At 41.8% G+C, this 13,449-nt stretch overlaps 1 protein-coding gene across 3 annotated transcripts; it reads right to left on the bottom strand.

Moving 5' to 3' along the window:
* Nucleotides 1-1,215: 1,215 nt before the first annotated feature.
* LOC130465605 (uncharacterized) lies at nt 1,216-12,690 on the bottom strand. Of its 3 annotated transcripts, none has more exons than XM_056834436.1 (6): nt 12,039-12,690; nt 2,597-3,437; nt 2,101-2,412; nt 1,877-2,017; nt 1,696-1,803; nt 1,216-1,619 (listed from the first exon to the last, which is right to left on the bottom strand). In XM_056834436.1, exons 2-6 carry the CDS (start codon nt 3,239-3,241, stop codon nt 1,383-1,385), a joined length of 1,443 nt encoding a protein of 480 aa, XP_056690414.1. In that variant the 5' UTR covers nt 3,242-3,437; nt 12,039-12,690; the 3' UTR covers nt 1,216-1,382. The 3 variants fall into 3 exon arrangements, with proteins under 3 accessions (XP_056690414.1, XP_056690415.1, XP_056690418.1); XM_056834437.1 differs by lacking the exon at nt 12,039-12,690 and adding an exon at nt 11,985-12,003; XM_056834440.1 differs by lacking the exon at nt 12,039-12,690 and adding an exon at nt 3,942-10,110.
* Between the last annotated feature and the right edge of the window lie 759 nt (nt 12,691-13,449).

Here is a 13,449-nt window from a genome sequence, read left to right as displayed (position 1 = left end):
TCCCTCCCTCCGAATCGTCCTAGAAAGCAAGCTACCCGAGGCCGATTGGGTCCAAGCTAGGTACGACGAGCTCGTCCTTTTAAACGAACGGAGATTGAGAGCTTTACATCACGTGCAAGTGTATCAAAAGCGTATCGCAAGGCAATTCAATAAAAGAGTAAAACCTCAAAGAAGGTGATTTCGTGTTAAAAGAGGTCCGTGCACCTACCACGGACCCCCAAGGAAAATTCCGGCCTAATTGGACCGGACCATACTTTGTAAAAACCATCCTACCAGGCGGTGCAGTCCAATTGGCTGACATAGAGGGAGCGGAATTCGCTAACCTCACGAATTTAGACCAATTGAAAAAAATATTATGTTTAATAAAGTTCAGTCCGGAGTTAAGGCATTTTAATAATACATATTAAACTCATAAGCAAGCATTCTGCACACTACTCTAAACGGCATAAGACTCACTAAAATATTAAAAAAAAACGACGAAAACGAAAAGCTTGCAAGAACTGAGTTTCAACGCCCAGGGCTGGGCGTCATAATTTGTCACGCCCAGACCTGGGCGCCGATCTTTTCCAACGCCTTTACCTGGGCGTCATTCTCTTCTGCCACCAGTCCTCCCGTTTCTGCAAGTGTTGGTACTTCTTTCTCGAATTACCAAAAGAATCACGAACACTTAGGGGGGTAGCAGACGAATAATAAACACCCATTTCAAAAAACATATATAGTAAGAACTACGCACGACCTGATTCTGACAAAGATACGTAGGCAATCCGTACCAAGGATTCGGTCCAATAAAAAAAAAGGAATAATAAAGTCATGGAACACATCGAGAGGGAAAGACATTACAAAGGGCACTATACCCCGACCCATGCACGAGTAAAGCTAAAAGTCCAAAGATACATAGAAAAGGATAGCCACAAGAAACTTATGAAGGCACAAACCCAACAGAGGAGTATGCCACGAGTTGACAAGGACAAAAACCCCAAATATAGACATAAGAAAATATACATATGTAATACCCCCCAAGTAGTCGGCTAGTCTAGTACGTGTGCACTCTTGTACGAACTCATTTTTGTTTACAATATATAGAATCCTTTCTTTTTTCAAAAATTGTCGTTGGTTTGAAAGTTTAGTACCGTCATAATGCTACGTGTTGAGACCTCATGTGATAAAGGCAACCTAGCAAGCCCAATGAAGGCTCAAACATTCTTGCACCAAAGATTCGCAAAAAAAAAAAAAGTATATATATATATAATAAATCATATGTACATGCGAAATACAAGAATGAATAAAATACAAAAGTGGAAGTAAGCCTAAGGCTCGTCCTCGGCTTCACCACTCCAAGCCTCACGGGTCCATCCCGTCCACCCCCCATGGTGCGAGGACCCCTAGGGTGAACATCCCCAACGCTGAGGCTGCGGCTGCAACTCGGGGCTAGACTCGCGAGCCACTGACATGGAACGCCGCCCACGCTCCCGCTCAGGTCGTGCCCCAGAAGTACTCGTCCCCACGTCACAACGGCGATGCCGTAAGGGCGAGTGCCGTTCCCGTTCTCTCTCCGCGGGGCCGCGTCCCCCGAACCCCGACGGCCCTGTGTCATCGGCCCCGGCTCGCCCTGTCTCCGTCTGTAGAAACAAAAAGAAAAAATAAGTGACAAGAATAAGACAACCAAAGAAAATGTACAAAAAGCAGGCACATCACCTGAGTAGAGCGGGGGCTCCTGCAAGAAAGTGCGGATCGGGCCCGAACCAACGCGGGCTTCAACCGGTTGATCACCCCCACCATCGCATTGGCCGTACGGGCCGGGACCTGAAATGGGAATGTCAGTAACAAAAGAAAACAAAAAGAGAATAAGAAAGATGCATAAATGAAAGGTGCATACCGCCTGTACTCCCTCAGGGAGCGGAGCATGGAAAACCCGGCCCTCCGGGATAATCTCCACAACCTCGGATCCACCCTCCCCAATATATGAGATCCGAGCATCGGGAGGCACCCATCCTCCTAACGAAGGATCAGGATGCTCCTGCACGAAACACGATAACATGAATACATGGGCACGAGCATGGGAATACAACAAAAATAATGAGAATAAAAAGAGCGACTTACAGCGCCAGGCTCCGGGAGACGAAGAGAATCCAGGATGAACTGATGGTAGTTAGCTCCCGCTATCACCAACTCCGTCGCCGGGACGCCCGCCCTCGAATGAACCCTCCAGGCCTCGCCTATCGAACGGGTGGCCAACATGGTCGCAGGTGGAGGATGAGGCACCGAGAAGACTCCAACGGTCTGCATACGTACCCGCTCTCCCAGATACCAGACGGGGTCACGGCGACCAACGAATAAAACCCGCATCTGGCTCAGGGCATAACTGACCGAAGCGTATGCACCCCTAAAAGAGAGCCATGGGGTCCAGACCACCTATTTGTAAATAACAATCACAATCAGATCTCGCACACCAAAAAATAAATAAAAAGAAACCAGATAGGGAAAAGGTAAATGCTCAAAGGCCCAAAGCTATAAAAGAAAGAAAATGGACAGTAAAACAAAATGTATATCAAAGAGCCCAATAAAGACATGAAAGCAAAAAGAGCGAGGCACATACCTCAATAAACCGCGGCACCCCCGCCAATGCAATGACGAAATGACGTCTACGCGGGTCCGACTCTCGCACCGCCAGACTCATCTGGCCCACGAGCGTCGCATAGCCGAAATCGCCCCAACAGTAGGCGCCTAGCGAAGATACGTCCTCCACCCAGTCTATCCACATCGGGTCAAAGGTGTCAGTAGGGCCCGACAGAAAGGTAGAAGTGGTGAAGTGGAGGTAAAACAGCCGGGCCTTTCTCAAAGGCGACTCCTCCACCCCACGTTCCAGGCCCCACATCAAGTCAGCATAGGGTATCCCACGGGCCTGGTACGAAGGCAATCTCTGACCTAGCAATGAGCCCATGAGCCTAGTGCCCTCAGCAACAGTCGGCGGCGGGCCATCAGACCTCAAACGAACGAGAATCCCTGTAAAGGCCAAGCCTGTCAAAGCAGTGTAATCCTCGGGAGTAATCGTCATCTCGCCCCAAGGAAAGTGGAAAGTATTGGTGGTATCCCACCACCATCTTATGAACGACCGCAAGAAAGATAGGGAGATGTTGAGTCGCAGTACCTCCCAGAAAGTCTCAACTACCGGGAACATCGAACTCTCCCTCACCAAAGCATGGGCGTCCGAGCTCAGGAAACCAAAGACGGTCTCGCTCATCGCCGCACCGTAACCATGGACTGTAGTATCCCTCCTCGCGTGAAGACGAGTGGTCACGTGATGCTTCAGGTCGTAGTGCAGATCCCGACCGTCGTAGTATTAAGGACCCACCCATAGGGGTCCCGCACCGATGGACTGACGTGTCATGCCACGCTCCGCATGGTCACCAGAGGAAGGTGATGACTCGCCAGACATGCTGGTCAACGACACAACAATAAGGCATTATACCTTTAACAAAGTTGGCACTCACACCATCCCTAAAAAGAGGGCATTCCGCTCATGAAATGGAGTCATACAATTTTTTTTCCCTAAAAACATAGTACTAAGTTCATATTTAGCAAAAATTCTCTAAACAAAAATTAACTCCAACAAAGTCGAAATTCTTTCATAATTTGTCACTCATGAATTATGAGGAACGCAAGCAGTATACCAAGAACACCTACATTGCAAGAAAATACTAGAATCGTAGGTACACTTGGGGGCTAGTATAAATGTGCCCAAATTCAACAAAAACCAACATACTTGCGAAAACTAACATGCACAAACTAATTAACATGTCATATAGAACATTTTCAGCTATCTAATTGAAAGAAAGGGGCACGAAATCAAAAACCCCCAAATCAATTTTCAAAGTTCAAGAACACTCAACAAAAAATGCTCAAAATTGACAAAAAGCTTAAAATTACTCAAAATTACTTACATTGGGAGGATTAGGAAGTGACTTGGAGTAGAATTCGTGAAGAAAAATGAAAGAAACGAGTGGAAAATGAGTAAATTGAGTGAGAAGCTCGAGCGAAAATGGCGAAAGAATGGAGGAAGAAGGAAATGGACCGCGCTTTTAAAGGCCAGCCTCCCCCTTGCATTTTCAACGCCCAGCTCTGGGCGTTAGAAATTCTCGCGCCCAGTCCTGGGCGCTGAAATTGCTTACCCAGACAGCGAATATTCGCTGTCGGGGCATGCGCAAGTTTCCTTTTGTAAGAATTATCTGTTGTCTTAATATTCCTTTCCCGCAGAAAAACAAAGGCATTCCAAAAATCTCGTTATTTATTAACGAGAGACATACACGGCGTGGACCCACTTATAGGACACGACCACTTGGAAAATATTGCGACCCACAAACAGGTCGTAATCATGAAAGCCTTTTATAAAGAATATATATAGGTAATGAAAAAAGAAAATGAATTCTCCAAAAACAAAAAAACAGGCTCGCCATCTTCAGCCGGCGGGGTCTGCGTCACTAACCGCGCAGGTCCTCAGTTTTCAAAAATAAAATATTCAAAAACAAAAACAGGCTCGCCCACCTTCAGCGGGCGGGGTCTGCGCCACTAACCGCGCAGGTCCTTACTTGTTGCAGCAATAACTTTTCCCGGTTTATCCTTTTCCAAAAATCAAAGGATGGTTTATCTTTTTCCAAAAAACAAAAGGTGGTTTATCTTTTTCCAAAAATCAAAGGGTGGTTTATCTTTTTCCAAAAATCAAAAGATGGTTTATCTTTTTCCAAAAATCAAAAGATGTTTTATCTTTTTCCAAAAATCAAAAGATGGTTTCCCTTTTCCAAAAATCAAAGGATTGGTTTTCCGCTTTTCCAAAAAAGAGCGATGTGCTGGATTTTCCTTCGTTTTACGTCCTATAAAAACAAGGGGGTTTTCTCGTTTAGCTAACCCTGAAAATGAGAATCTTTAAAAACATTTTTGCCTCGTGATCGGGCTTGGCCAGGCCTGGTTACACTTTATAGCTTTGGTTTCGAAAATGTCTGTAGATACTTCCAATGACAAAGTGAGGGAGTTTCTATACATCTGTAGGTACTTCCAATGACAAAGTGAGGGAGTTTCTATACTTAACAAATTCCAATGACACGTGAGGAATATGTTAACACTTCAAGTGATGACCCTTAAGTCAAATGTTATCACTCGGGGGCTCGTGAGACCCTCGCAAAACAGGTCACATATACCATGGCTTGTATGACCCACTCCGTCTGATACTTTGACCATCGTCTTACTCCAAGACTCAGTCAAAGTGGGGGCTAACTGTAGACACCTACTTTTGTCCCCATTCCCGAAAGGAAAGGTTCGATGATGAGAACATAAATCTCCACTTGGCAACGCTTCTCCTATAAAATAACGAATCTCGATCACCCTTTTCATTTCAGCCAAACCTGCTATTTATAGAAACCTGCTAAAAATAGTAACTACCATAACGGGTAGTTGTTAAAAGTGGCATGACATAAAAGATAGAAATCTGTCGGAATTAGGTGTTGCACTCCAACATAAGTCCTAAAAGAGATAGAATTGGCAAAGGAATTCTATTCCTGCTATAATTCGGAAATAAGAGTTACGTATTAATTAAATTCCTAACGAACCTAGAGTTCGTAACGGGCCCAGACGCATTCCGTCATAAGTTGATACGCACTAAGAAACTCGGATAAGTCTCAAAAGCTCCCTGATTAAGAGTCCAAATCTGACAAAAGGCTCGGCTCAGACCCTATTTTCAACGCCTGGGTCTGAGCGCCAAAATCATCGGCGCCCAGCCCTGGGCGCTGAAAATACCTGGGGCCGTGTCGTCTCCGAATTCTCTTTGGGTTCGGATTCTAAAGATCTATCTTTCCGCAAACTCTTTCCCTATAAATACAGCCTCAAAACCGACGTGAACAGAACACACAATTCATAATCTGAGTATTCACTCCAACCCTAAGCCTAAGCCTCACGCTGCGAAATTGTCCTCGCGTTCTGTCGCAATCGACCCAAAAGTCGAACAGAACGTATCCTGTCCCCGTAGCTGATGAATTAAGCCTAAATACTGGAACACTGCTCAGAAACCCGAGATTCGTTAAATATAAGGAGAAATAGCAAAGCCAAGTGGTTAGTTTTCTGAGAACCGTGACGCACCTCTCAAGGGTGCGTTGTAATGTGTCCCTTCGCATGATTTAATCGCTTTCATCACCCTTTTATAAAATTGTTAAACTATTAATTTGATTGATCTATCACGCCTAATAAAGATAATACCTTGGACAATTAAACTATCATGCTAGGTACCTTAAATCAATCTAAATAAGATAATCACGACCGATTTAGTATTATGTGTTGCATATTGCTAAAATCAATTCAGAATAGTTTAATAGTTTAAACGCATGTCCCTTCAATTATTTATGTTGAGCTAGTAAGGATAACCTGCCTCTCGAGTTATCGATGAGCACTCCTCTCTGTAGTTACAGTCCCCCGAACTCTCAATCTCTGCCCTGCGGGTGTACGTTGAGCGATCCCCACACCAGGGATCACAAGGGAACCTATGGCCGTCGTGGTCGAACATAATTGCACTCCCTTTATGTCACGATAACCGGGTTTTGTCAGTTTTTCCCATTGTCGTTAAAAACTGAATGGCGACTCCTATATTACTAGTCGATTGGGTGTAAACTCACAGGAAATCTAACTACACTTGATCTGACAACGTCACGCCCACGAGGAACGAGGTCACGCATTAGCCTCGTGCTTTTTCGACCCCCTCACAATAATCAAAAACTTTTATATTTTAAATTTAACGACAAATTAATAATCCATATTAATTTCACTAAATTTAGGCGAAAAATCGAAAATTTATTATTCAAATTAATTTCCGATTACATATTTTCTTAGGGATTCAAATCTAGGTCATAAAGTTTTAAAACTTTTCAGTTTTGACAAATTTTGTGGTGGTTTTTAATTATAGGATCCTAATTAAATTATCAATTAATTATGAAATTCAAAACAAATTCTAAATTATTTGAAATTCAACGAATTAATTATAATTACAAATTAGCTTGTATAATTAACAAAATTAGACCTTAAAATTGTTAAACATATACAGTAGGTCAACCATAGATTCAAGATTTACATACAAGATTCGCAAATATTTAATTTAACATCATAAAAATTACAAATTTTGCATTCTAAAAACTAAAACCTCCGAAAAGTCATAGTTAGGTTTCGAATTTGGGAATTCTGGGTTCGGCATCAAATCTATGATTTTTGTCAAAATTTTAAAACGTCGTTTACATGCGAAATTCACTATAAAAACAGAATTATTGACAAAACTGCCGAAAAATCCTACGAACATATAATCAAATAATCGCACGAATTTGCAATCAATTACATCCACGAAATTAATCTCTCCTTTAATTCATTGCAAGTTTATAAAATTTAATCCATGTTAACTATAATTGATTATAGAATTAATTACAGGCTCGTGATACCACAATTAGGTTATGAATAATACAACAATATAATTCATGTGGAAAAACCATAAAGCCAAAATCCAAATTAATTACCACATAGTCAATTAGAATAATTTAAGTGACATACAATGTGATGCGTGCCTTCCCTAGCTCCTCCCGAACTGAACAAAAACAAGTCTTTAGAGCCCCAAACGTTGCCCCTCCGTACAAAGTCCACAGCACGTTCGGATCCACCTTAGGTTTAACCAACTAGGATTTTACTTAAGGATTTATGTATTCGGTTAGGCTTGTATTATGTTCTCCCTTGAACACAATGGGAATAAATAATATGATTTCAATTCAATTGATGTGTATAATTATGAGCGCCTAGCCTCATATTTATAGTGTAGGAAACAAGGAATTTGAGTCTTGCTAGGAATAGAATTACCAACCCTATTAGGATTGAAATTCTTATTCAATTAGAATTGCAACTTTAATTAAACTCTTAATTTTTTGAATTCTAGTAAGATTAGGAATACTTAATTCAAGGCTACTTGGGAATTAAGTAGTCAGGTATTTCTTGGAGCCCAAGACGAAACAACCCAACGCAGCCACAACGGGCCACGTTGGTGTGCGTGCTGCCTCGGCCCAGTGCATTGTGGCCCTCGCCTCGGCAGGCCTTGCACTCGCTGCTCGTTGGCTGGGCGCAGCCCATGAGCTGCTGCCTTGCCGCAGGCTTGGCGCGGCCCATGACCTGCTGCCTTGTCGCAGGCTTGGCGTGGCCCATGAGCTTTTGTCTTGCTTGCAGCTTGGCAAGGCCCATGGCTGCTGCCTTGCTCGCAGCTTGGCGCGGCCCATGAGGCTGCTGCCTTGCTCGCAGAGCACGGCCCATGGTGCTGCCTTGCTTGTCGAGCGATGGGCCGGCTCGCTTGCCGGCTTGTTGCTCGTCGAGCTTCCGATTCGTTTTCTTATTCCGAAATTCATTTCCGTTTTGAACAAATATTTACGTTTCCGTTAATATTTCCGATTTCGGAAATAATTTCCCTTTCCGGTAATATTTCCGATTCCAGTAATATTTCCGTTTCCTGCAATATTTCCGATTCCGGCAATATTTTTATTTCCGATAATATTTTCCGATACGAACCATGCTTCCGTTTCTGGCAACATCTACGACTTGGATAATATTTATATTTCCGTCATGAACCATATTTCCGTTTCCGACAATATCATCATTTCCGGAGTATTCTTTATTTTGCCATTTGACGATTTCAGCTCCCACTGGAACCGAGATCCGTCGTTTCCGAATGTTCATAAATGGAGTACTTAATGAATAATATATTCACTTAAATACTTGATCCGTTCACGTACTATTTGTGTGACCCTACGGGTTCAGTCAAGAGTAAGTTGTGGGTTAATATCATTAATTCCACTTGAACTGAAGCGACCTCTAGCTAGGCATTCAGTTCACTTGATCTCATTGAATTTATTAACTTGTTAATTAATACTGAACCACATATATTAGACTTAGCATTAAATGCATACTTGGACCAAGGGCATTATTTCCTTCATTAAGAACCCCCAATCATGTTGAAATGGCTAGTTTCATCACTGTTGTTATCAAAGGATTTATTACCTTCAAATTCAACATCAGCATCAAAAAATTCTAGTCACCCACATCAGTATCCACACCAGGGAATTCAGTTTGGATAAAGGGTGGGAGGAGGCCATGAAAATGCATCGGGGATGATGTTTTGTTTTGCTCTTTAGAGGGAGCAACTGCAGCAAGACTGTTTTCTTCACCCACAACAACCTTGATAGTTGGAGGATTTACAGAAGGGATCACAACATCACAATTCTAATCATCAGAGGACTCGTTTTCAAACATGATCATACGCTCAGCAACATTTAACTTTGACTTACCTTTATCCTTGGATTGGATTGGAACTTTTGTGCTGGTTTCATTAGCCTTTGCAGCAGCTATTTCTTCATTAATGAAAACCCCCTTTGCAAGAGGCCTTTCAGAGACAGTATTAGACACTGAAGACCTTTTCTTTGAAGTTTTCCATTCTAAAGGTTTGCAGAGGAGCTTGCATTGGGAACTTGAGCTCGTTGCTTAGACTTAGCATGAATCACATAAGCTTTATGGGCTGTGAATTCATGTTGAGTCTAGGCAGCAGGGGGAGCATCATGTTTTTCTTAATTAATTTTTCAAGCAGGGATTTTTTCTAGAATGATTTGAACACTCTTCTGGGGGGAGTGAGAGGAGAGGACAAGCTTTTATGGTGTGAACTTCATCACCACATAAAGCACATCCTTCAGAAAAGTCTCCGTACCATATCAGGTACTTGAATAGCTACCACCATGCCTCATAATTTGAGCATAAGTTTTCAGAGGCTTGGAGATGTCGACTTTAACACATTCTCTAACAAACATGATTTTTTTACGCAGCAATGAGCATTGATCAAGCCTTACCAAAGATCCAATATTATTTCTTGACAGTAAAGTAGCAATGGACTCAAAGTTGATGAGCTCAGATGGGAACCTAGAGATGCGGATCCAAAGGTCGACCCATTGAATTTTTTCTGTAAATTGGTCGAAAATAGGTCTCCATGGCTGGAGAACCAAAATTTCACCTTGCACATGCCACAGTCTTTCATTCCAGACAATCTGCATATCATTGTGGTTAGCAAAACGCAAGAGAATCCAGTGATTACCTATATCAAGGTACTCCACATATCCCATTACCATTCTCCAATCAGCCTTAGTCCTTGAGATAATCATCCTCAAGCCAAGAGGCTCACCGAGAAATTTAGCAAACAAGAAGGTCTTAGTGAGTTCCTCAATGTCCTGTTGGACTTGAGGAAGGTCATCTATGAAGGAAATAATGCCCTTGGTCCAAGTATGCATTCTATGTTAAGTCTAATAAGTGCGGTTCAGTATTAATTAACAAGTTAATAATTCAGTGAGATCAAGTGAGCTGAATGCCTAGCTAGAGGCCGCTTCAGTTCAAGTGGAATTAATGATATTAATCCACAGCTTACTCTTGACTGAACCCGTAGGGTCACACAAATAGTACGTAAACGGATCAAGTATTTAATGGCATTAAATACTCCATCTATGGATATTCGGAATCGACGGATCTTGGTTTCAGTGGGAGCTGAGATCGTCACAGGCAAGAAATGAATACTCCGGAAACGATGATATTGCCGGAAACGGAAATATGGATCGTATCGGAAATATAAATATTATCCAAGTCGTAGATGTTGCCGGAAACGGAAACATGGTACGTATCGGAAAATATTATCGGAAATAGAAATATTGCCGGAATCGGGAATATTGCCGGAAACGGAAATATTGTCAGAATCGGAAATATTATCGGAATCGGAAAATAATTCCGGAAACGGAAATATTAAATATTTGTTCGAAACGGAAATTAATTCCGGAATCGGAAATATTAAATATTGTTCGTGTCGGAAATGAATTCCGGAATCGGGAAATTAATCGGAAGCGTATCGTACGAATTAGCATCGGACGAGGCCTGCCAGACGAAGGCCCAGCACGAAGCCGGGCCATCGCCCAGCAAGCCAGCGCGCCACAACGCACCAGCCAAGGCTGCGCCAGGCCCACCGCAAGGCAGGCCCAGCGCGCGCCAACACTGCGGCAGCGTGTGGGCCTCGCAGCAATGGGCTGCGAGCTCGCGGGCTGCGCGCGCGCGCATGGCGCCCCTCGTGGGCTGATGTGCGTGCGTGTGTGTTGGTGTGCTATACGAATCCTAAAGCTATCAGGTTTCGACTAATGATTAAATTCCTAAACCTAAAAGGATGAATTAATTAAATAAGAATTCTATTAGGATTCTAGTTTAATTAATTCGTATCTTAATAGGATTACAATTCCCTTTCCATACCTCTTTAAATAGGTGCCTAGGGTCACATATTTACATAGAGTATTCAAGTATTCAAAGTGATTTTTGAGAGCAAAAATTCAGTCATACAATTGCCTATACTAGCCGAAAGTTCTAAGTACCTTAAGGGCGATCCTAGTTGGTCAAGCTTAAGGCGGATCCGGACGTGCTGTGGACTATCTACGGAGGGACGACACTTGGATTCCTAAAGACTTGTTCTTGTTCGGTTCGGGCGCAGCTAGGGAAGGCACGCAACAAAGTGTATGCATCTAAACTATGCTAAATGATTATGTGTAAATAATATGCTTTCCTGGCTTTATGGTTTTTTCGCATGATTTATATTTTGTCATATGAATCATAACCTAACAATCTAGACTGATATCAGAACCCACAGAGGGAGCAGAAGGGGAGTTAGGCTTTTTAGGGGAATTTGGAACAATAGGGGAGCTTGGCTTATGGGGGGAATCAGGAGCAGAGACATTATCCTCTCTGTTTGGGGAATCAATGGGGGAAACTCCTTCCTTAAGGTCATTTAAGACAACATTTTTGTAAGAATAATCAGACATAGCTAAACTGACACAATTTAGAGCTAGAAAATAATCCAAACTATTTAAAACGGCTAGGGCGTAGAAACGAAATGGTGATTGAGAACATACCTTTGTATCCCTTTTATATAGGGATGTTGGAAACACTTAACCAGGAGGTCTTACCATATTTTGGAGTTGTAGATCAACTTCATGACAAGTCGCTCTCTTTCATGTCCTTGGTTGCGTGGTGGAATTTTTGTATCTGTAAAACCCAGAAAGATAAACTTTCTTGCTGGAATAGTTAAATGGCTCCGGTGTCAGACACACTCGATTGATTTGGCGAGTCTTGCTCCACATGTGTTTCTTCACATGAAAACCCAGTACGGAGATTTCAGTAGGTAGCTTAACCCGATAATTAATAGCGAAAACATACAAATCCTTCTGAGTAGCTCCATCATCTCGCGGATTTTCGAGCAGAGGAATACACCTATACTTAGGTTTATGGTAATAAAATGATACTTGCTCTGAAAAGCTTAATCTACTGTTGAGGTGGCGTGGAGATTTGATAAATGGGTCTGCAAACCTTACCCACTCAAATCTTATTGTTTCTTGCAAATTCACTCTGTTTTGACTTTTGGGATAAAATCTGCCATGCCAGGCATGGGAAAGTAAGATCTTTTGGAGATTTACGATTTGAGGATAAATTGACATGAGAGAGGAGTATTGTTACTGCGGCTGTAAGAAGGAATTGAGCTAAAGTTCTAGGTTTTCTTTGGTGTTCTTTTCTCTTTCTCTCTCTAGCTTTCTCTCTCATCTTTGATCAGTATATGGGGATGACTTGAGCTTTGGTATTCTTTTTTTATCTGCGCTTGTTAAGAGTCTTCCTTGTTCGATATTTCTTCACGAATGTGCTCTTTGTGTTTCGAGTTTTGAACGATCTTGATAAAATAAACGGGTAAGTTATCTCTACAAAAAAAAAAAGTACATTTATTTAACAGGTTTTTCATAAAATTCTCCAGAGGTTTCATGGTACGCACCAAATACACATGCGTGTTTCAAATAACATAATATATTCCTATTTAAACTTATTTGGACCAAATGCCCTTAGACTTGACGAAAGTCTTACACCGTTGGTCATTAGTTCGAATTAGCCCTTAATTAACCTAATTAACTAATTAACTCTAATTTTTTATATTCTTAATTTAATTATTATTTTCTCTTTTTTCTTTATTTTCACTCACCCCTTCCTTCTCTTCTTGTTCAAGAAGTTCAACACCATTAAAAAATGAATTTGAAAATCCCTAATTAACTAATTAACTCTAATTTTTTTATTCTTAATTTAATTATTTTTTTTCTCTTTTTTCTTTATTTTCGCTCACCCCTTCCTGCTCTTCTTGTTCAAGTTCAACACCATTAAAAAATGAATTTGAAAATCCCTAAAATCCTCCATCGAAAAATCGTCAATTTTTTTTGAAACCTTGAAAACTTAGATTCAATCTCTAAGAACAAAACCAAGAAGAAGCATTGATTCGAAACCAGCCTTAAAGACGCAAGCCGAGATCTCTCACTCTTCAAGTTCAAATCCGGTGTCGTC

This window comes from Spinacia oleracea, chromosome 1, assembly GCF_020520425.1.
Source record: "Spinacia oleracea cultivar Varoflay chromosome 1, BTI_SOV_V1, whole genome shotgun sequence".
Taxonomy (NCBI): domain Eukaryota; kingdom Viridiplantae; phylum Streptophyta; class Magnoliopsida; order Caryophyllales; family Amaranthaceae; genus Spinacia; species Spinacia oleracea.
Note: the sequence above shows the minus strand (reverse complement) of the source record. Positions and strands in the feature narration are given on the sequence as shown.

What these genes read in the sequence shown, in the direction of transcription:
- LOC130465605 (XM_056834436.1), bottom strand. Translation starts at nt 3,241, where the DNA reads ATGAGCGAGACCGTCTTTGGTTTCCTGAGCTCGGACGCCCATGCTTTG. An exon ending in GGGTGCCGCGGTTTATTGAG is followed by an intron (nt 2,413 to 2,596) that starts GTATGTGCCTCG and finishes ATTTACAAATAG; the next exon opens with GTGGTCTGGACCCCATGGCT. An exon ending in GTCTCCCGGAGCCTGGCGCT is followed by an intron (nt 2,018 to 2,100) that starts GTAAGTCGCTCT and finishes TGTTTCGTGCAG; the next exon opens with GAGCATCCTGATCCTTCGTT.